The sequence below is a fragment of the Syngnathoides biaculeatus genome, chromosome 11 (genome assembly GCF_019802595.1).
Source record: "Syngnathoides biaculeatus isolate LvHL_M chromosome 11, ASM1980259v1, whole genome shotgun sequence".
In the NCBI taxonomy this organism is placed as follows: domain Eukaryota; kingdom Metazoa; phylum Chordata; class Actinopteri; order Syngnathiformes; family Syngnathidae; genus Syngnathoides; species Syngnathoides biaculeatus.
The window spans coordinates 4,270,942-4,293,761 of record NC_084650.1 but is presented as its reverse complement, the minus strand read 5'-3'; the positions used below and the strand labels follow the sequence as shown (position 1 = coordinate 4,293,761).

General features: G+C 41.1%; 2 protein-coding genes across 5 annotated transcripts in view; one reads left to right on the top strand and one right to left on the bottom strand.

Moving 5' to 3' along the window:
- Nucleotides 1–11,263, bottom strand: part of polr1a (RNA polymerase I subunit A) — an 85,365-nt gene extending 74,102 nt beyond the window's left edge. Inside the window, exons 1-5 of the mRNA XM_061834946.1 lie at nt 11,123–11,263; nt 10,760–10,868; nt 8,135–8,230; nt 5,721–5,870; nt 1,989–2,090 (exon numbers count right to left, since the gene is read on the bottom strand). Coding sequence (XP_061690930.1) covers nt 1,989–2,090; nt 5,721–5,870; nt 8,135–8,230; nt 10,760–10,868; nt 11,123–11,199 — 534 coding nt within the window. The 5' untranslated portion in view covers nt 11,200–11,263. The remainder of the gene's footprint in view (nt 1–1,988; nt 2,091–5,720; nt 5,871–8,134; nt 8,231–10,759; nt 10,869–11,122) is intronic.
- ptcd3 (pentatricopeptide repeat domain 3) overlaps nt 11,235–22,820 on the top strand; it is a 40,045-nt gene continuing 28,459 nt past the window's right edge. Inside the window, exons 1-6 of one of the 4 annotated variants that reach the window (XM_061834949.1) lie at nt 11,235–11,369; nt 11,573–11,680; nt 11,956–12,008; nt 12,222–12,261; nt 19,378–19,423; nt 21,203–21,271. In XM_061834949.1, coding sequence (XP_061690933.1) covers nt 11,592–11,680; nt 11,956–12,008; nt 12,222–12,261; nt 19,378–19,423; nt 21,203–21,271 — 297 coding nt within the window. In that variant the 5' untranslated portion in view covers nt 11,235–11,369; nt 11,573–11,591. The other 3 variants (XM_061834947.1, XM_061834948.1, XM_061834950.1) reach the window with 3 other exon arrangements.

The window sequence follows — 22,820 nt, the reverse complement described above, 5'->3', positions numbered from 1 at the left end:
AAACTGAGGCGCCGCATTCGTTGGTGATTAGGAATTTATTACTGTTAGTTATCATGATAAAAGTATATCATTACCACTATAGTTGCTATTAGGGTTGTTTTATCATGAGTTTGTTTCTGTTAGACTTAGTCTGAATTTTTCTCTTTGTGAGCTGTGTGCGTGTCTTGCAGTGTGACCCAGTGACACCTGGGAGGTGATGCCCCCTTGCCAACCTCAAGCTAACACACCTGAACACTGGTAAGCGATGTCTCCATCCTAACCTCAGGATGTTTCCCTTCAGATCTTAAGCATATACTCCTCAACACTGGGAGGAGATAACGCCCTTCTACCACAAGAGGATACCCCCAAATGTCATAAATATAGCTTGAAACAATGCCATGCTTTTTCTCTTGCGGGTTTATCGGGACACTCTTGCAGCCTTGAAGAAACATGTACCGTAGTGTTTATGCGCTGTTGGTGTAGCCATCTGTGTCAGCATTTTCACTGTAATCATGTTACCCTTTGACCTGAGAAAGCAATAAAAAAGAGCAGACAGGGACTACCACTTTGGCAGTCTGAGGAAGCTCACACAGTGCGTCCTCCATCTGTCCCTTGCGAGAAAGACAATCTTGGTTGGTTTGAGTTCACTCTCTACAGTCCTCAGGCTTGTCTTAGCTGCTTTTCTAGGAACACCTCTGACAGGTTACAGCTTCGGCGAAGGCTGCGCGTCGGGCTTGCGGACGGCGGCGGCTCTGAAGAATGCAGCCGACAAAGCCTCACTCAGCCGTGTGCAACGACAATGCAGTAAAGCGCCCCAGTCCAACGGTGGTTTTTCTAAAGCAGCACGGCTCGGCTCAGTGATAAGCTACCTCAGCGCCGAAAATGAGCCACACCGGCCAGCTGCAATGAGGCACGATCGGTCATTTCCACCGCGGAAGTGGATCGGACGGGTAGGCGGTTTGGCCGAGATTGCATATCATCTGAATATGGCTCGAAACAATAGGGTAATATTGCCCTGCTAACTTAACTCTGTGTGTGATGTTCTCCTTTTCGAAAAGAGCTACCATGTCAGAAGGGGCATGTTCGTCTCCCATGATAGGGTCCAGCGTGTGTTATTATTAGCGAATGTCCAGGTGACGTCACGGACAGGGGATGCAGCCAATATGGCAACCACTTGGATGTCATTGAATGACACTTCTGCAACTTTGCGCATGGATGACGTACTCTGCACTCACATTTATTTTTTTGTAGACACATTGAAGTGAATAATGTTATATGTATTTTTCATTACAATATATATTCTCGAATGTTTATAGGGATGACACTTGACCTTTCAACCTAACGATAGGGAAGGCATGTCAATAGAATTGAGGCCATTAAATTTTTCTCCCTACCAACTCACAACATACCAAGATGAGGTCAGCAGTGCCCTATATCCAGGTCTCACTTTCATTGTCCATGTGAGCAATGAAGTCCCAGAGCAAAATGAGAGAGTCTCCACCAGGGACACTCTCAACCAACTCCTCCATAGACTCCAAGAAGGGTAGCTACTCTGAGATGTAGTGCACGGATATTGACAACACTATGGACCCGTCGCCCCACCTGAGGGTGGAAGAAGGCTACCCTCTTTTCACAAAGGTAAACACCAATGCACAGGCACAGAGATGTCAAACTCTGCTCGGTGCCTCTCACTGTGGCCAACTCCAGAGAAGACTGGTGCCAGAGCCCAAGATGTGTATTGAGGTGAGATGGAATATAGCAAGTCAGATTTTGTCAAACTTGCACATCAGCTCAGCATCTTTCCCTCCCAAAGAGCAGTGATGAAAGTCCTCCGGATTGCCATGGGTTACCAACCTAGGGGAGGGGCCAAGAGGCCTCCAACCACTTAGTGATAAGTATTATTGGGACACAAAATTCACCACCATAAGATGACAGCTGAAGGATGGGTAATGTATTATATTTCGGTAACAAAAACAAAAAAAGAAAAGCACCAATGTTTGTCTACTGACCGGTTTGATGTTTTCTGAGCCTTCAGTTACCACTGAATCTGTGAACTCTTTGAGCATGGTTGCAATTTCATCAGCCGTGGCTTTGTCTGTCAACTCCAGAAACTACCATAAAAATGATAAAAGTACGAGAATAGATTAAAACACATACACACGGAAAAAAAATAATCTGAGCCTTTATCACATTTATAAGGACTAGTATACAAATCTTCATGAGGGCACACACCCACAAGAACTCAATTTATTCATATTATAATAAACATGTCATCTCAGATGAACGCACATAAATGTTTGGCACAATTTTTACGCCGGATGCCCTTCCTGACGCAACCCTTCACAGGGAGTGGAGGCCCCAGCGGGAACCAGTGCCCTAACCACTGAGCTATGGGGCGTCATAATAAACATTCAATGATTTGTAAAATTTGTTCAAGATTAGGGTTAGGATGTTTTACTGAAATGCGTGTATGTGTGTGTGTGTATATATATATATATATATATATATATATATATCTCCACACATACATACAGTGAATAAAATAAGTATTTGAACACCCTGCTATATTGCAAGTTCTCCCACTTAGAAATCATGGAGGGGTATTAAATTTTCATCGTAGGTGCATGTCCACTGTGAGAGAGAGAATCTCAAAAGAAAAATCCAGAAATCACAATGTATGATTTTTTTAACGAGTTATTTGTGTGATACAGCTGCAAATAAGTATTTGAACACCTGTCAATCAGCTAGAATTCTGACCCTCAAAGACCTGTTAGTCCGCATTTAAAAGTCCACCTCCACTCCATGTATTATTCTGAATCAGATGCACCTGTGTGAGCCCATTAGCTGCAGAAAGACACCTGTCCACCCCATACAACCAGTAAGACTCAAACTTGTAACATGGCCAAGACCTAAAAGCTGTCCAAAGACACCAGAGACAAAATTGCACAACTCCACACAGCTAGAAAAGGCTATGGAGAAATTTTCAAGCATCTTGGCGAAAAAAGGTCCACTGTTGGAGCAATCATTAGAAAATGGAAGAAGCTAAACATGACTCTCAATCTCAATCGGAGTGGGGCCCCATGGAAGATATCACCTCGTGAGGTCTCAATCAACCTTAGAAAGGAACCAGCCCAGACTACACAACAGGACTTGGTTAATGACCTGAAAAGAGCTGGGACCACTGATTCCAAGGTGACTGTTGGTAATACAATAAGACGTCATGGTTTTAAATCATGCATGGCACGCAAGGTTCCCCTGCTTAAACCAGAACGTCTAGGCCCGTCTTAAGTTTGCCAATGACCATTTGGATGATACAAAGCAGTCATGGGAGAAGGTTTTGTGGTCAGATGAGACAAAAATGGATCTTTTTGGTCATAATTCCACTAATAATAATAATAAAATAATAATTCCACCAATGTGCTTTGGTAGCGTTTTTCTGCACATGGGACAGGACGACTGCATTGTATAAAGGAGAGGATGACCGCGGCCATCTATTGTGAGATTTCAGGGAACAACCTCTTTCCCTCAGTCAGAGCATTGAAGATGGGTCATGGCTGGGTCTTTCAACATGACAATGACCTGAAGCACACAGCCAGGAAAACCAAGGAGTGGCTCCGTAAGAAGCATATCAAGGTTCTGGCGTGGCCTAACTAGTCTCCAGACCTAAACCCAATCGAAAATCATTGAAGGTAGCTGAAAGTCTGTATTTCTCAGCTACAGCCCAGAAACCTGTCTGATCTCTAGAAGCTCTGTGTGGAGGAGTGGGCCAAAATCCCTCCTGCAATGTGTGCAAACCTGGTGAACAACTACAAGAAACATTTGACCTCTGTAATTGTAAACAAAGGTTACTGTACCAAATATTAACATTGTTTTTCTCAGGTGTTCAAATACTTATGTGCAGCTGTATCACACAAGTAAAATCATTGAAAAAAAAAATTGTACCTTGTGATTTCTGCATTTTTAGATTCTCTCAAAGTGGACATGCACCTACGATGAAAATTTCACACCCCTCCATGGTTATCAGGTGGAAGAACTTGCAATATAGCAGGGTGTTCAAATACTTATTTTCTTCACTGTGTGTGTATATGTATATACATACAGTGCAAACAAAGATTTGTTTTTATTTTTGTCAAGAATCAAGTGGGAGACAATCATGAAGTACAATGAAATTTATTGCATATTTTATACTTTAAGGAATAAACTGAAAAGTGGGGCATGCAATATTATTCGGCCCCTTTACTTTCATTGCAGCAAACTCACACCAGAAGATCAGTGAGGATCTCTGAATGATCCAATGTTGACTGAAGGTGATAAATACGATCCACCTCTGTGTAAACAAGTTTCTGTATAAATGCACCTGCTCTGTGATCGTCTCAGGGTTCTATTTCAAGTGCAGAGAGCATCATGAAGACAGGAACACATCAGGCAGGTCTGAGATACTGTTGTGGAGAGGTTTAAACCTGGATTTCCCAAGCAATCATATTGAAATGGAAGGAGTATCAGACCACTGTAAATCTACCAAGACGCAGCTGTCCCTCTAAAGTTTCAGCTCAAACAAGAAGACTAATCAAAGATGCAGCCAAGAGTCCCATTATCACTCTGGATGAACTGCAGAGATCTACAGCTGAGGTGGGAGAGTCTGTCTATAGGACAACAATCAGTCGTACATTGCACAATTGTGGCCTTTATGGAAGAGTGGCAAGAAGAAAGCCATTTCCCAAAGATATCCATAAAAAGTCTCACTTAAAGTTTGCCATAAGCCACCTGGGAGACACACCAAACATGTGGAAGAAGGTGCTCTGCTCAGATGAAACCAAAACCGAACTTTTTGGCCACAATGTAAAACGATATGTTTGGGGTAAAAGCAACACATTTCATCACCCTGAATCCACCATCCCCACCGTCAAACACGATGGCCTCATGGTTTGGGCCTGCTTTTCTTCAGCAGGGGAGCAAAGATGGTTAAAACTGATGGGAAGATGAATGGAGCCAAATACAGGACCATTTTTTAAGAAAAGCTGTTGGAGTCTGCAAAAGACCTGAGACATAGATGGAGATTTATCTTCCAAAAGGACAATGATCCAAAACAAAAACCCAAATCTACAATGGAATGGTTCACAAATAAACACATCCAGTTGTTAGAATGGCCGAGTCAAAGTCCAGACCTAAATCCAATCAAGAATCTGTGGGCAGAGCTGAAGACTGCTGTTCACAAACGCTCTCCATCCAACCTCACTGAGCTCGAGCTGTTTTGCAAGGAAGAATGGGCAAGAATTTCAATCTCTTTATGTGCAAAAGTGAGACGCAGACACACCCCAAGCGACTTGCAGCTGTAATTGCAGCAGAAGGTGACTGTACAAAGTTTTAATGCAAGCGGGCCGAATAATATTGCACGCCCACTTTTCCGGTTTTTATTTGTTAAAAAAAAGTTTAAAATATCCAATAGATAGAGAGAGAGCAATTGTAATCAAAAAGTAAACTACATAAATGTATTCATTTCACGCTTTTGTGTTCATCCTCAAAACTATGCTTTCTTATGTAATGGTGGAGTGTGTAACAACTTTGGATGGGATTGTGGCTCCATTCAATATTTGTGATACCACAAGTATCTTGGAAGAAAATTATTTTTCAAATGTCTCAATGTATATCCACATTTCATTCAGCCTGTAGATTTAAAGTGTATTCTACTGAATGTCATTACTGAAGGTGGAATTCAATGTTATGTTTAGATGAATCCTCACCTGGCTAAGTATTTCTTCTATGTGGTAAACTTGGTGCATTGCTCCATGGTCCAGTAATTTTAGTTGGTTCAACAGAAGGTGGACAGCTGGTCGTGAACATGTCAACATGTGGCACTTCAGACATGAGCCACGAATCAACAGAAAGAGTTTCTGAAAATAAGAAAAACCAAGGCAAAGCAACCTTTTACAGGAATAGGTTAGAGCATGGGAGCACAGTGCATGACTGGTTAAAACATCTGTGTCTTTCTATCCCTAACAAATTATTACGCGCGTGATTTTTCGTGCTCGACTGTACAGATTTGCAAGCACGGAGGCGCACGAGTGCGGTCGCGCTCGTCAAATATGAGTGCCTGGGTGATGCAGGACACACAAACCTACATTTACACAAAGAATTAATATACTTTAAAATAAATGTTTTGCATTTTTATAGTGGGTAGATCTTTGTGACTTGGTATTATTGGTCATTCTAAAACAAACAAAAAAAAAGATTCACCCCCTCCCCCCGATCACGAGAGGCTGGCTGCTTCAAAAGTAGATTTTGGGGTTTAAAAAAAAAAAAAAAAAAAAAAAAAAATCTGGGCACCCCTGCCATAGGTCATTGCCCTTTGTTGAGATTGAGCAATTCCAATGGTTACAAAGTAGCTCCTTTCCTGCAGGTAGGACCTTAACCATTTAAGGACTGTTCCATTTAGTTGTACCCAGGTTTCTAACCTTTTCTGCAGTATATTATGATCTACTGTATAAAAAGCCATACTGAGATCCAACAAGACCAAAATGGACCCCTTTCCTGAGTCAGTTTTCAACTTTATATCATTTAGAACTTTGGTAGATTCTGTACTGCGATGAGTTTGGAAACCTGATTGAAATTTCTCAAAAACGAGTTGAAAAATAACAAGAATTTTGGGTATGAAAGGGACATTTGAGAGGAGTCTCTAGCAGGCTTCGAGAACCTTTTCGACAGAGATGCAAGATATCACCAGCTTCTTCTTTTCCTTTCGGCTTGTCCTGTTAGGGGTCGCCGCAGCGTGTCATCTTTTTCTATCTCAGCCTATCTCCTGCATCATCCTCTCTAACACCCACTGTCCTCATGTCTTCCCTCACAACTTCCATCAACCTTTTCTTTGGTCTTCCTCTCACGCTTTTGCCTAGTAACTCCATCCTCATCACCCTTCTACCAATCTACTCACTCTCTCGCCTCTGGACATGTCCAAACCATAAAACTTTGCTCTCTCGAACCTTGTCTAAAAAACATCCAACTTTGGCTGTCCCTCTAATTTGATATCACCAGCTATTGGTCTCAAATAAATGTGGCAACATTTTAAATGGATTTTGTTCATTCAAATTCTTATTTGTGAAAATATACCAACTTAAGACTGTGGACTACTACATCTTCTGTTTGTTTTGTTGCGATACTAAATGAGCCTTGCCCACGCAAATTCGTGACACACATCGTACTGCATAGTTTCTCATACAAGCACAGGCAGATCCATCGCACTATACAATGAACAGCCGGTAATCGCGTACCTGTTTTCTAAATACACGGCGTTTGCATAATTTTAAAAGACCGAAATTATCATATATACATTCAGGATATTGAAGTATTTACTTATCAGTTTATGACTAAACCAAACAAGAACTTTACAAATTCTTTCTAGTCTTTGTTTCCAACACGAGGCATATCCTGTTCCATGCATCGGACTGCTTGCTCAGCACTTGATGGCCAGCCACTTTGTCTGCATTCGAACGTGTGTGCCGTCTATCCGGCTCAAATTGATAACTTTTAACTCCTTTATAAAGTTTGTATTCTTCACCGTGTTTGTGGGACCCTTCAGAATAGTGTTCATCGTTCGAAATATCGGAAAATTCATCACCGTTCTTACTGTGTATTCCAATGCTCGCCATTGTTGACACCGGCTATGACGTCACGTTCCTACCCAGCTGTTTCCACTTCGTTTTCGTCTTTTTTCGGCGAATGCAGCAATTTGCAATCATTTTTTGCCGATAATCGAAAACTAAATATATTTCCTTCATAACGGAATTCAGATTCAAATTCTGCATTAAAAAAAAAAAAACCTATATAATATGAGCAAAAAGGTGCACTGAGGACATTCAATACACTTTAACTAGTCGGGCGATCACTCACTTCGATGACGTTTGCCATGCACATTTCTGCAAAACTGTTAACAGCCACGAGGCATTGAAATGGACTCATTCCTCCATCTTTTAACCAGATCAGTTATCAGGTTTTTCAACTTGCTGATCAGTGATAAGCCCCCGAACACCTGATCATGAAAAGCCCATTTATTTGAATATCAAATATCAGAATCAGCCTACAAACAAACGCTATATTAGTTGGGCTAAACTTGTCTCAAGCAAAAATGAATGTGGTAATTGTGGGTGTGCACAATTCTTACATCAAAAAACAGTGGGTTGTACACAGGTAGTGGCAGCTCAACATGTCCCAGGTGTCCTGGACAGTTGTTGAAATCCTGACAGCAAGTTGAACATGCCTGATGGAAAAAAAAAACAAAATAGTCACAATATCTTAAATTTAACAGTCACCACGGTCAGTCGTACCCACAAAATTGGATGATTTAAATGACTCATAATTTCACAAAATTAAACTGCAGATACAATGTGTTACGAAAAGTTTCTTTCGGCTTGTGCTTTTCGGGGTCCCCACAGCGTGTCATCTCAGATGAACGCACATATGTTTGGCACAATTGACCCCTCCGTGGATGTTGCGCAATCCGCGTCACTGACCAATCAGAGGCCAGAGATCTGCACAATCTCTGACTCAAATCTCAGACAACGCTGGCTGGATGGTCCAGTATAGCTTCTGTTGGCGTTTTATCGCGTATTTGGGTTCTTTAACAATAGATATGGTTCAGAGGTGTAGTCACGGACTTTATAATAGTGACGACAGGTATCCTGAAAGGCTAGTTGGTGGAGTTCAATTCGTACCCTTTCCAAAACCGAAGACCCAGTACGAAAAATGTCTTTGATTGATCAAACTTTGTGTAAGACCGCATAATCAACTGAATCCATCTAAAATCAACCGGAACAGAAGACCGAGTACGAAAAATGTCTTTGATGGATAAAACTTTGAGGAAGACCGCATAATCAACTGAATTCATCAACCGGAACAGATATGTTTGCACGAAGGTAAACCCTAAATTTGATTTTCAATACATGTCTCATATAAATGAATTAGCAGTTCTTCGCTTGCATAATATAGCTACGTGTGAATTATTGTCACACTTGATCTGTGTTGAGCGATATTTTGCGATGATCTGACTGCACAAACGTGTCCCATTGTTCGCGGCTAATTAGCTAAGCTAAACCGGACTAGCAGTCCTAAAAGCCTTCGACGTGCACCGAGACACCAAGACTAAAGGAAGGATGTTTGAGGACACTAAAGTAGTGATTGTCATACTCGGTCGGGAGTTGCGTAGGTTTTGCACTAATTCAAGAATAATTATTGAGGGGAGCGTGTGACGTTACACAAAGAAAACGAGAGAAACAACTCATAAATCAAGCCTCGCCTTCTTTTCCTTCATACAGTGGTTCACAAACGGCTATACAGATACATATACAGATTCTGCACACAACTGTGATATGTAACACGAAAATAAGAAACTGTCAATGAGGAATTCGTCTTTGGGTTATAACATATTATATTATGTGGCTTCTCGGTCTTCCTCTGACTCTGGAATGATCTCGCACTAATATCAATGTTTTCTCCGTCGATATGCATGTAAATACCATTGAAATACCCCTCGGTGAAATACTTGAACCCTGCTGTCTGCTTTTCAACGATATTTCACTCTAAGCTAAGAATGCGAGTGAGAAATCAGCCAGTAAATCGGACAGTTTCGCTCTATTCCTTTCTTGCTGCGCCAATATTTTTCCTAATTGTTTGTCTGACGTCAGCCCATGTGGCGTGACGTCACTTCAGGAGGCGTGGTTAAGTGCCATGTACGGAGGGCTCAATTTTTACGCCGGATGCCCTCCCTGACGCAACCCTTCTCAGGGAGTGGAGGCTCCAGTGGGATACGAATCCACAACCCCTGGTTTTCCAAACCAGTGCTCTAACCACTGAGCTACGGGGCGTCATAATAAACATTCAAAGATTTGTAAAATTTGTTCAAGATTAGGGTTAGGATGTTTGACTAAAATGCATGTGTGTGTGTGTGTGTGTGTATATATATATATATATATATATATATATATATATATATATATATATATATATATTATATATATATATATATATATATATATATCTCCACACATACATACAGTGGCAATGTGTTGCTCAATCCAGAAAAAGGAGGTCGCATTTTGTTTCCATTTCACTGTGCTGAATTTCAGGCATATGAATTTAGTTGAGGTCCATTAAAATCCCATCTTCTCATTGTTTCACCCAAGGTAAAACAATACTTTTCACATTACATTGTTGGGATATCACCCCTTACCACATGTTTTTTTTAAATTGGAATTTATTTGCGACTTTCTGTGGTTGGGATAAAGATGGAAAATGTTACTCAATTTTGGCATCAAAAATCACTTCTCTAGGATTTTAACATTATAGAAAACTATCTGGTCATAATGATTCTTATTTTTTTGTGTGTGCGCGTGTGTAAAGCTTGATATAATCTTCCAATTCCACTTGCTCTCAGTATGATACAGAAAATAAGATGAATCTAGCGGAAGCCATTGGGAAAAAAAAAATGAAAAAAATAATAAAAACGGAAAATGTCCTTTTGAAACATTTTCAACTAGTAAGACAAGCACATCAGAATCAGAGTTGCATTGATTTGAGGGCAAGAAAATTTGGGCTGAATTGCGACATAAAAAGTGCAATAAAGACATTCAATTTTGATTAAATGGGGCTCATTTCATTTGATTTAATTTCCTCTCTGTAAGTCTATTTTAATAATAAGTATTTTCGAATATAGTAGTAACATACTAGACATTGACCGTTTTGGGAAACATTATGTATGACAGCCATTTTTTTTCTTTTTTTACACATTTACCTCTTTGTTGTCTGCTGGTCCCAGGGCCAGGTCATACAGGCTATTTGGGGCCGCATTCCCAACACCATCGAGCAACTTTGAGTTTGTGATGGACTTTACACTCAACTTCCTAAACAATATCAAAAGAAACAAGTTACTCACAACGTATGCCTGATAGCTGCATCCCAAATACTGTGGTGGGGGTCAGGATTAAAATGTGACATCAGCAAAATGTAAAGAAAGTTTGTTGCTAAAAGGAAGACAGTGGTCTACTGACAAGAAGATAAGTCACATCCTGGACTAAACGGGGAAGCTGCTATCAGTTTACATCACTCTTGAAACATTTTTAAATTTCAGCACGACGCCAAAAGCGAACAACCTCACCTTATCTCTTCGGCAGAGTAAATGCCAAAAGATATGCCCTCCAATCGCCGCCATGGCGCCTCTTTTATGAACAGCATATTTAATATATTATGTTCATTTTCTAACCCTAACCCTATTTTTTATCCAGTTTATTTTTTTTTAGTGTCTTTCTCCAAAATTAGTAAGTGCGTTTCTGACCACGTGCGACGTGCTCTCCTTCGACGAGCTCCCACTTGCAGTGTGACTCAACAGACTCTCCAAATACGTGGTGGGGTGTTAACATATATGATTACGATTTAAAACATGTCATTTCATATCAATAAAAATTAGACATTACAAAACAACGAAATATAAAACTTTAATTCAAACTCTCAACATTGACGTCGTATTCTTAAAATAAAATACTTTATCGTAATTTTTCCCTAACAATGATTCCCCTCGATCACTCTCGATGGTTTCTGCCTCCCAAAGTTCTTTGCGTTTGAGCAACATGGCGGCGCCCGGGAGGCAAGTATGTCAGTACATCTTCAAAAACAACGGAATTTTGTTCCCCAATCTCGAGCAGGTGTTGTTTCATAGGTAAGATAAATTCCACTTTTATCTTGGCACAAGACAGTTATCTAGACGAGTTTCTCTGTTGGACTTTTCCCCCCTTTCATTCATGGGTTGCGTCCTTTGACGAGGTCAATCTGCAGTATGCTGTCATAATTTATTGAACTCCTCAAAAGCGTTAGAAGTATGAAATCATTGATTTAAAATTCATACCCATTTCTGTTTATAAATTATACTGGTAGGTCATATTTACATTTACACGTATTGTGTAAAGTGAACCCCCACCCGCCTTTCTTTTTAAGGAATTTTGTTGGGATCTCAGTTTTTCGCCAACAACCTGTAGAAGCCAAAAAAGGCAAGTAAATTCAGCCTTCATACCTCTATCTATTATTGTCATGCATTTATTTCAATTGTGTGGGCACTTTTTTTAAAATCTATTATTTCTGTTCATGGTAGTCTTAGTTTAAAACCAATTAACGTAAAAGCAGCTCAGATGACAAATGTTTTTATTTTGAATTTTCACTTGTCGAAATAAGTCCACAACACATTTTTGTATTTGGTGTCACAGACTCTTCAGAGCCAATCATCGTCCCCAGAAAGAAAGTATGGTATGTCTGTACCTCTATTCTATATGGAAAGCTTTTTGTGCAATCAAGAATTAAAATTTAAAATTCTAACGACATTTTTCGAGCATAAAATTTCAAAAAGTGATTTATTTCTTGACAAGATGACTGACTGACTGACTTACTAACCAGCAAAAATTCAGTATACATGTACAGTCAGATTGCTTCCAGAGCACCAAAGTGAAGCTAGGCAAAAGTAGCCGACTTTCATCGAAGTCATGCATTTTATTTATTTTGGTCTCTTAGTACCCTCTAATGAGAAAACATTTACTCACCACCTGAGAAGTTGTTTCCATATTACACTTCCAAGATGCTGTCCCTCGTACTAGAACCTTACTGAAGATAACTTTTTTTTTTTTTTTTTTTAAGTGGCGTTTTCAAATGAGCTCGAGTTTCCTGTTTTACATGGTAGCAGTTTGCAATTCTCTTTCGGACCCTGGTTGGAGAGTGGAAGAGCCCCGTAGCTCAGTGGTTTGGTAAACCAGGGGTTGTGGGTTCATATCCCACTGGGGCCTCCACTCCCTGAGAAGGGTTGCGTCAGGAAGGGCATCCGGCGTAAAAATTGTGCCAAACATATCTATGAGTTCATCTGAGATGATACGCTGTGGCGACCCCGAAAGGGACAAACCGAAAGGAAAACAACAACAACCCTGGCTGGAGGGTGAGCTTCATGCATTATGGTGTGTTCAGTTTACACTGAAAGTCGGAGCTTGGAAAAACTTAACCCCAAAGCCAAGCGCTTTCAACACTTCCCAGCTTTATCGTCATACAAGAAAAAGCAACAAACCACTGATGACATGAGAAGCAAATAACGTGAATTCTTTGCTGGTCTGGTAAGATTAATTCGACTCTGAGTTGGAGATCTTGGTTCAGAGTGAAGGGTTGTGATTATAATTCAGACTCTGAACTGGAAATTTCCAACATCTGTGGACAACCTGAACACAACATTAGTTATAGGACACAAATTCAAGGCTATCAGTGCAAGCAGAAAAGTAAATCAGTCTCACTAATGGAACATTATTCCTCTGTTTCACTGGACAAATTTGTCACTGAATCAGATTCATATGAATCTAAGGGGGTCATTGATGCTATAACGGGGAAAGGATATAGGGAGTAATAACTTTTGACTGTTTAGCTTCGATATAAACTTTATACCAAAAGAGGGTGCCAACACACTGCATACATGACTTGACTGTACGTTAAATGACTCCATTTGAACCACAGTATTCACAATTGTGAAGCAGATGCAGGTGCTAAACAGTCGTCCAACGTGCCACCACAAAAAATGTTATTGTACAAAAATGAATACATTTTAGTGTTAGTAATTAAAATTCTAACTGATGGCACAGATATACTGTACAGTATTTCCTAAATTATTCATTTGCAAGAAAATTAATATGAACCCTTGGGAATTATCTGCATTTCTGCATAAATTGGCGTTGGTGGGGTGTCTCTAGTCGATATTCATCCTGTATCAGCAAAAAAAAAAAGAAATTTGGACGACATTAACACTAGCGGATATCTAAAACCTCTGATATACATTAAATACCATGAAATAAAAGGTGTCGTTTTAAACTTTTCTCATGTTTATCTTTTGATCTAAAACTCAAATGTCTTCATCCAGCCATCCATTTTCCAAGTCGCTTATCCTCACAAGGGTTGCAGGACTCCTGGAGCCTATCGCAGCTAACTTCAGGATACAACAAAAACAAACAAATTGACCTCGCCGTCCCAATACTTTTGGAGGGGACTGTAAGCACTGTGATACAGGGAGTTTGTTCTAAATACTGCTCTAGCACTTGTATATGGCAGTGCCCGGTTCCCGCATGCACGCCGTGATCGCAACAACAGCCTGTGCTGAGGAAAGTCTGATGTCATTCTAACGGTGGACAGACATTTCTGGCTCAAGGTAGCATTTCTTTTGGTTTGGGATGTAGAAGGAGAGTGTAGAGTGAGGCAGAAAACATCATCGAGAGGTTCATCAGCCAGGGGAGGGATGAGATGACAGTGGGCACAACAACAGCTTTATCGAGAACAGTAGTTGTCCCATGATTCCAAGATAACGACAAAAAAGACAATACGGCCAGATGCAGAGAACACTACCTGTAGGGTAGCGATAAAAATGAAAGGCTGGGTGAAGGGAACAGAGAAACAAACAAAAGTCACAATCACACCGAGGGATATTAAGAGTCCCCTATTAATGCATGTTCTTGAGTTGTTGCCTTACTAACTCCATGTAATGTTCTTTCTTCATGATGCTGTCTAATTTATGAAGAGCTCCAGTTCCTGTTGTCGCAAAACAGCATCACAACATGATGCTCCCACCTCTATCCTTTACAGTTGGTATTGTGTTCTCAGGTCGGCAAGCTTCCCACTTTTTCTTCCAGATCTAACATTGGTAAAATGGTAAAACTGCTGAATTTTAGATTAATCAGACAACAGGACATGTCTCTAGAAGTTAAAGTACTAATGGAGAGGAAATGTATTTTATTTGTCTATCGCAGAAATGTACCTAAAATTTCTGAAAAAAGTATTTTAAAAATTCTCAACACAACAGAAATTAAATAAATTAGTGCACATTTTCTTTGGAACCCGAATGTCTCTGTTTAAAACTGAAGCTCTGTTGAAGCTGCTTCCGTGTGACGTCACATGTAGACAACCCTGAGTAAAGACAATGGCTTCCTACAAAGACAATTATACACGCTGCGAGTGGGATCTCAAGGAGATAGACAGCATTGATGAAGTTTATATGGAATGCTCTGTGGAAGAGATAGGAACTGTAGAGGAGGAATTTTCTAATACTTCCCATATTCGAAAAACAGGTGTAATTCAACCATATACAGTGATTAAAATGAGTATTTGAACACCCTGGTATATTGCACCTTCTCCCACTTAAAAATCATTGAGGGCTCTGAAATTTTCATCATAGGTGCATGACTGCTGTGAGAGAGATAATCTAAAAAGAAAAATCCAGAAATCTGAATGAATTATTTTTTGAAGATTTATTTGCAAATAAGTATTTGAACACCTGAGAAAACGATTGTTAATATTTGGTACAGTAGCCTTTGTTTGCAATTACAGAGGTCAAACGTTTCCTATAGTTGTTCACCAGGTTTGCACACACTGCAGGAGGGATTTTGGCCAACTCCTCCACACAGGTTTCTGGGCTGTCACTGTGAAACACAGAATTTCAGCTCCCTCCATAGATTTTCTATTGGGTTTAGGTCTGGAGAGTGGCAAGGCCACGCCAGAACCTTGATATGCTTCTTACGGAGCCACTCCTTGGTTTTCCTGGCTGTGTGCTTCAGGTCATATTCATGTTGAAAGATCCAGCCACAATCATCTTCAATGGTCTGACTGAGGGACAGAGGTTGTTTACCAAAATCTCAAAATACATGGCCACGGTCATCCTCTCCTTAATACAGTGCAGTCGTCCTGTCCCATGTAAAGAAAAACACCCCCAAAGCATGATGCTACCACCCCCATACTTCACAGTAGGGATGGTGTTCTTGGAATGGAACTCATCATTCGTCTTCCTCCAAACACGGTTAGTGGAATTGTGACCAAAAAGTTCCATTTTGGTCTCATCTGACCATAAAACATTCTCTGTACCATCCAAATGGTCATTGGCAAACTTAAGACAGGCCTTGACATGTGCTTGTTTAAGCAGGGGAACCTTCCGTGTCATGCATGATTTCAAACCATGAGGTCTTAGTGTATTACCAACAGTCACCTTGGAAACGGTGGTCCCAGCACTTTTCAGGTCATTGACCAAGTCCTGTCGTGTAGTTCTGGGCTGATTCCTCACCTTTCTAAGGATCATTGAGACTTCACAAGGTGATATCTTGCATGGGGCTCCACTCCGTCATGTTTAGCTTCTTCCATTTTCAAATGATTGCTCCAACGGTGGACATTTTTTCACCAAGCTTGCTTGGCAAATTCTCCAGAGCCCTTTCCAGCCGCGTGAAGTTTTACAATTTTGTCTCTGGTGGCATTGGACAGCTCTTTGGTCTTGGCCATGTTACAAGTTTGAGTCTTACTTATTGTATGGTGTGGACAGGTGTCTTTATGCAGCTAACGACCTCACACAGGTGCATCTGATTCAGGATAATACATGGAGTGGAGGTGGACTTGGCGGACTAACAGCTCTTTGAGGGCCAGAATTCTAGCTGATAGACAGGTTTTCAAATGGTTATTTGCAGCTGTATCGCACAAATCTTTAAAAAATCATATATTGTGATTTCTGGATTTTTCTTTTTAAATTATCTCTCTCACAGTGGACATGCACCTACAATGAAAATTTCAGACCCCTCCATAATTTGTAAGTGGGAGAACTTGCAATATAGCAGGATGTTTAAATACTTATTTTCTTCACTGTACATATGTTAGAACCGGAGCTGACGAACCCAACGCAAGTACAGGATTTGGCGAGACCTGACCAAGTTGACGTGGAATTACGCACCCAAAACATAGATTGGTCTGTGCCTCAAGAAATCTATGTACATCTTGTTGACGAAATAATCTAATTCAAACACGTTTAAACGTCTGATGCTGCTTGCTCACAACAGTGAGTCATTTGTTGTTGTTGTCGCCAACAAAGGCTGCCGCATCGTGCCCCGCGGATGAGCACGGCTCAGGCCAGGCTCGCTCATACATACTCTCTGGGAGTCTGTCGCTGCCGCGGCAGTATGTATGAGCCAGCCTGGCGGTCACTGCTTCGGCTGGCGTGGCTCATCTTCGGCGCCAGGTGGCTTATCACGATGCCGAGCCGGGCCGCTTTACTGTGTTGTCATCGCACGCTGCGTAGTGCGCCATTGCCGACAGGGTTGTTCATAGCCGCCGCCGTCGTCTGCAATGAACAAGACCCCCGATGGTGGCAGCGACGACAACGCCGGAAAGTTGCCCGGCTTGGCGCCATGATAAGCCACCTCGGCAGCGAAATTGAGCCACCCAGGCCGACGAGGCCAGGCTGGCGGCCGGCTCGGCATTGCCAACGAGGCCAGGCTGGCGGCCGGCTCGGCATTGCCAACGAGGCCAGGCTGGCGGCCGGCTCGGCCGGGGTGGCTCGTTGCAGCGCTGGGCCGCGATGGCTCATATCCTCATCCACCGTGGAAGTGGATCGGAACGGGGAGGCGGTTTGGCCGTCATCGCATATCATCTGAATATGGCTCGAAATAATAGGGTAATATTGCCCCGGTAACTTCACTCGGTTGTGTGATGTTCTCTTCTTCGAAAAGAGCTTCCGTGTCAGAAGGGGCATCTTTGTGTCCCATAGTCAGGTGCACAACGTGTTGTCAATGGCAAATGTCCAGGGTGACGTCACAGACAGGAGATGCAGCCAAGATGGTGACCACTTGGATGTCGTCAAATGACACTTCCGCAACTTTGTACATGGATGACACGCTCTACACTCATATTTATTTTTTTCGTATAGACATTGAAGTGAATAGTGTTATATGTATTTTTCATAACAATATCTATTTTAGAATATTTATCTGGATGGCGCTTGACCTTTAACATCTTTGTCTCGTCTTTTTGCAAATTGTAATGTTATTTTGTTGTTGTGTCTTTGGGAGTAATTGCTTGAATTCTTGGTGAATTGCCTTTCAGCCAATGTCTGTGCAGTACTCCTTTCACTGTGGATAACGACACTTTCTTACCAGTTTAATTCAGCATCTTCAGAAGGTCTTTATCACACACACATTTCAGACCAAAGCACGTTAATCTCTGGGACATGGAGTCCATCTCCTTCCTGAGCGGTATGATGGCTGGACACTCCCATGATATTTATACTTGCATATAAATGCTTGAACAGATAATGTGTATCTGGTAATTGCACTCAAGGATGAGCCAGACTTGTGGAGTGCGATGATTCTTTCTTTGATTTCCTGGTCAATTTCTTTTGATTTTTGTTTTTTCCCCATGATTTCAAACAAGGGAGCAGGGTTTTTGCAGTGTGGCCTTAACTACATCCCCAGTTATGGCGTTGATTTACTTACATCCTGTCAGTTAACCTATCAGGAACTTCCAAAGTCATGACATCACCATCTAGACTTTCCCATACTCTTTAAAGACATGGTTACTTTTTGTGTATGTAAACCTTAAACCTAGAAGAAAATGTAAAATTCTCCAAGAAATTTTCTCTACCATTATTGTGGCATTTAACAAAATTAAATAATTAGGTGATCTTGACTGACTTGAAACAGGAGAAGTTTGTTTGATTTGGCTTCAGACATGGAGACAAAAAAATGAAAAGTGTTTTTGCACAGTTTATGTAACCTTCTTGCTTCAACTGTAGTTTGCATGAAAGATTCTGATTCCAATTCAAACTGAGGACAGCGTTTCTGTCTCTGACCATCTGAAATATTTCCTAGCTATTCAGCTAATTCCTACGTAACACAAAAGTGAACTGATTAAATGCAGCTAAAATTAGGTCTGCTAATAAAAAGAGTGTGTTAGTATTGAGTGGTAAAAGTTGAGATGTTCTAAATATCCTGGTTTAAGCCAGGGATTTACTACTTACACCTCAATTGTAAATCACTGGAAGTGTAGTGAGTGTATTGTTCTGTTAAGATAGCACACTCCGAGCCTGGTCGTCAAGAGGTGGGTGAGATTGAGGGGAACAAACCATTTTTGAGGCAAGGTACAGTATTTTTAAATTATTTAGTCTCGACTCTATGGTTTTTACATTTCCACAGTTTATTAAATTAAAAAAATATATAGATTAAAAACGACAACAAATTTTAGTGGTGGTGGGGTTTGCTAACCCAAACCCTAACCCACAAATGCATATGCTTGATGTTATTCCTACTTAAGGACGCTTAACCAGTTGTTAAATCCAGTGGTTCCAATACTTATTCTACACTGCATTGTCAATTTTTACATGGTATAATCCCGTAGAATCATTTAAATATAATTGTGTGGTAGTAGTTGAGAAGATGAAGTGTTTGTCAATTCTTATGATTTGAGAAAATGTCAGAACACATTTGTTGACCAATTTATGCAGAAATCCAGCAAAACCCAAAAGGATTATCTATGATCCTTTTTTTCTAAAAACTAATGGTCACAAGAATAACAACTATGTAATTTTTTACTTAAAAGGAGCAAAGAGTCAGTACTGGAGGCTTTGGCGAGGACTGTACGCAGGGTAAGTTCCCATCGTTCTTTCCTTATCTAATTTTTCGTACCCATGTACAGCTGCAGAGAAGCTGTAGAAGAAGCTCAAGCAATACAAATCGCCCCATGCGCTTCACATTTGTGATTACAGTGAAGAAAATAAGTATTTGAACAGCCTCCTATATTGCAAATTCTCCCACTTAGAAATCATGTAGGGGTCTGAAATTTTCATCCTAAATGCATGTCCACTGTGAGGGATATAATCTAAAAAGAAAAATCCAAAAATCACAATGTATGATTTTTTTTTTTTTTTTTTTTTTTTTTTTTTTTACAATTTATTTATGTGATACAGCTGCAAATAAGTATTTGAACACCTGTCTATCAGCTACGATTCTGACCCTCAAAGACCTGTTGATCCGCCCTTGAAAGCCCACCTCCACTCCATGTATTATCCTGAATCAGATACACCTGTGTGAGGTCGTGAGCTGCATAAAGACACCTGTCCACCCCATACAATCAATAAGACTCAAACTTATAACATGGCCAAGACCAAAGAGCTGGCCAAAGACACCAGAGACAAATTTTTACAACTCCACCCGGCTGGAAAGGGCTACGGAGAAATTGCCAAGCAGCTTAGTGAAAAAAGGTCCACTGTTGGCGCAATCATTAGAAAATGGAAGAAGCTAAACATAACGGTAGATATCACCTCGTGGGGTCTCAATGATCCTTAGAAAGGTTGAGGAATCAGCCCAGGACTACACGACAGGACTTGGTCAATGACCTGAAAAGAGCTGGGACCACAGTTTCCAAGATGACTGTTGGTAATACACTAAGACGTCATGGTTTGAAATCATGCATGGCATGGAAGGTTACCCTGGTTAAACCAGCACATGTCAAGGCCTCTCTTAAGTTTGCCAATGTCCATTTGGATGGTACAGAGGAGTCATGGGAGAATATTTTATGGTCAGATGAGACCAAAATTGAACTTTTTGGTCACAATTCCACTAACCGTGTTTGGAGGAAGATGAATGATGAGTTCCATTGCAATAACACCATCCCTACTGTGAACTATGGGGTGGTAGCATCATGCTTTGGGGGTGTTTTTCTGCACATGGGTCAGGACGACTGCACTGTATTAAGGAGAGGATGACCGCGGCCGTGTATTTTGAGATTTTGGGAAACAACCTCTGTCCCTCAGTCAGAGCATTGAAGATGGTTGTGGCTGGATCTTTCAACATGACAATGACATGAAGCACACAGCCAGGAAAACCAAGGAGTGGCTCCGTAAGAAGCATATCAAGGTTCTGGTGTGGCCTAGCCACTCTCCAGACCTAAACCCAATAGAAAATCTTTGGAGGGAGCTGAAACTCCGTGTTTCTCAGCAACACCCCAGAAACCTGTCTAATCTAGAGACGATCTGTGTGGAGGAGTGGGCCAAAATCCCTCCTGCAAAGTGTGTAAACCTGGTGAACAACTACAGGAAACCTTTGACCTCTGTAATTGCAAACAAATGCTACTGTACCAAATATTAACATCCGTTTTCTCAGGTGTATGTATCACACAAATAAATCATTAAAAAATCATTTTTTCTTTTTAGATTATCTCTCTCACAGTGGACATGCACCTATGATTAAAATTTCAGATCCCTTCATGATTTTTAAGTGGGAGAACTTGCAATAAAGCAGGGTGTTCAAATATTTATTTTCTTCACTGTATGTTCAAGATGTAAAATTCATGACAATTAACAAAAGTAATTCATCTGTGGTTCATTTTCTGTTAACATAATTATTTCTCTTTTTTCCCCCACTAGGATCCTACAGCATATCCCTACCAATTCCAAGATGATCCTTACCTCTCCCCGAGGAACTCTGCTGAGTTTGTGCGAAACATTCACACTCCTACGCTGCATTTTGATCTTAACTGACTTTGTTGTTCTCATTTATCAACAATTGACTCTCATTCAATATCAATGCTTGTAACCATGCTTCTTAAAGACACACTTTAAAATAATTGTTCATTTAGTACATTGGATATGAGAGGTATTCAGACCCTCTTATACTTTTCATTTTGTATTGGAGCAGCTTCTTTTCCTTTCGGCTTGTCCCGTTAGGTGTCGGCACAGTGTGTTTATATATATATATATATTTTTTGTAAGCCTATTGCTTGCATCCTCCTCTCCAGACAAATAGTCCTCATGTCTTCCCTTACCATTTCTATAAACATTCTTTTTGGTCTTCCTCCCACTCTTTTTCTTGGCATCTCCATCCTCACATTGGACTCGATTCCTATGGCCCCTCTCACAGGTGGTGACCCTTTACCCTTTGGGTTGTGCCCGGCCGAGCCCCATGGCTGCAGGCCCAGCCACCAGGCGCTCTTCTTTGAATCCCACCTCCAGGCCTGGCTCCAGAGGGGGGGGTCTGTGACCCTTGTCCGGGCAAGGGAAACCTGATTCAGAGGGGTTTATGGAGTGGTACTTTTTCTGGTCCCTTACCTAGAAACTGTTTGGCATGGGTAACCCTACCATCGGCCTGAAGCTCCAGAAAACTGAGGTCCTAGGATCATCGTGACACACAAACCCCTCCACCACAATAAGGTTACGGCTCAAGGAGGGGTGCTCTCTCTAACATTGTCTCTAAAAATAAAACTTTGGTGTCCCTCTAATGAGCTCATTTCTAATCGTATCCAACCTACTCACTCTTAGAGAAGACGTCAACATTTTCATTTCCGCTATGTCCAGCTCTCCTTTCGTTTTTTTTCAGCTCCACTGTCTCTAATCTATACATCATGGGTAGCCTCACCACTGTTTTATAAACTTTGCCCTTGACCCTAGCAGAGAATTTTCTGTCACATAACATACCTGACACCTTCCACCAGCTGTTCCACCCTGCTTGAACCCATTTCGTCACTTCCTTACCACACTTAGAATTGCTCTGTACTCAACCCTTGCAAACTCTTCTCCCTACAGCTTCATATTTCCTCTTCCATACATGTCATTCATGCACATATATTCTGTTTTTCTTTGGCTAATCTTCATTCTTCTTTCCAGTGCATGCCTCCACCTTTCTAATTGTTTCTCCACCTGCTCCCTGCTTGGACCGCAGATCACAACATCATCTAAAAACATCATGGTCCAAGGGGATTTCAGCCTAACCTCATTTGTCATCAATCTATTGCCATTGCAAACTGGAAGGAGCTCAGAGCTGATCCCTAATGCAGTCCCACCTCCACCTTCAATTCTTCTGTTACACCTACAGCACACCTAATCACTGTTCTGCTGCCCTCACACATGTCCTGTACTATTTGGACAAACTTCTATGCCACTCCAGTCTTTAGGATGCAGTACCACAGTTCCTGTTTTGGTACCACATCATATTCTTTCTCTAGAGCCGCAAAAACACAATGTTGTTGTTTGTCCTTCCGAACGTCTG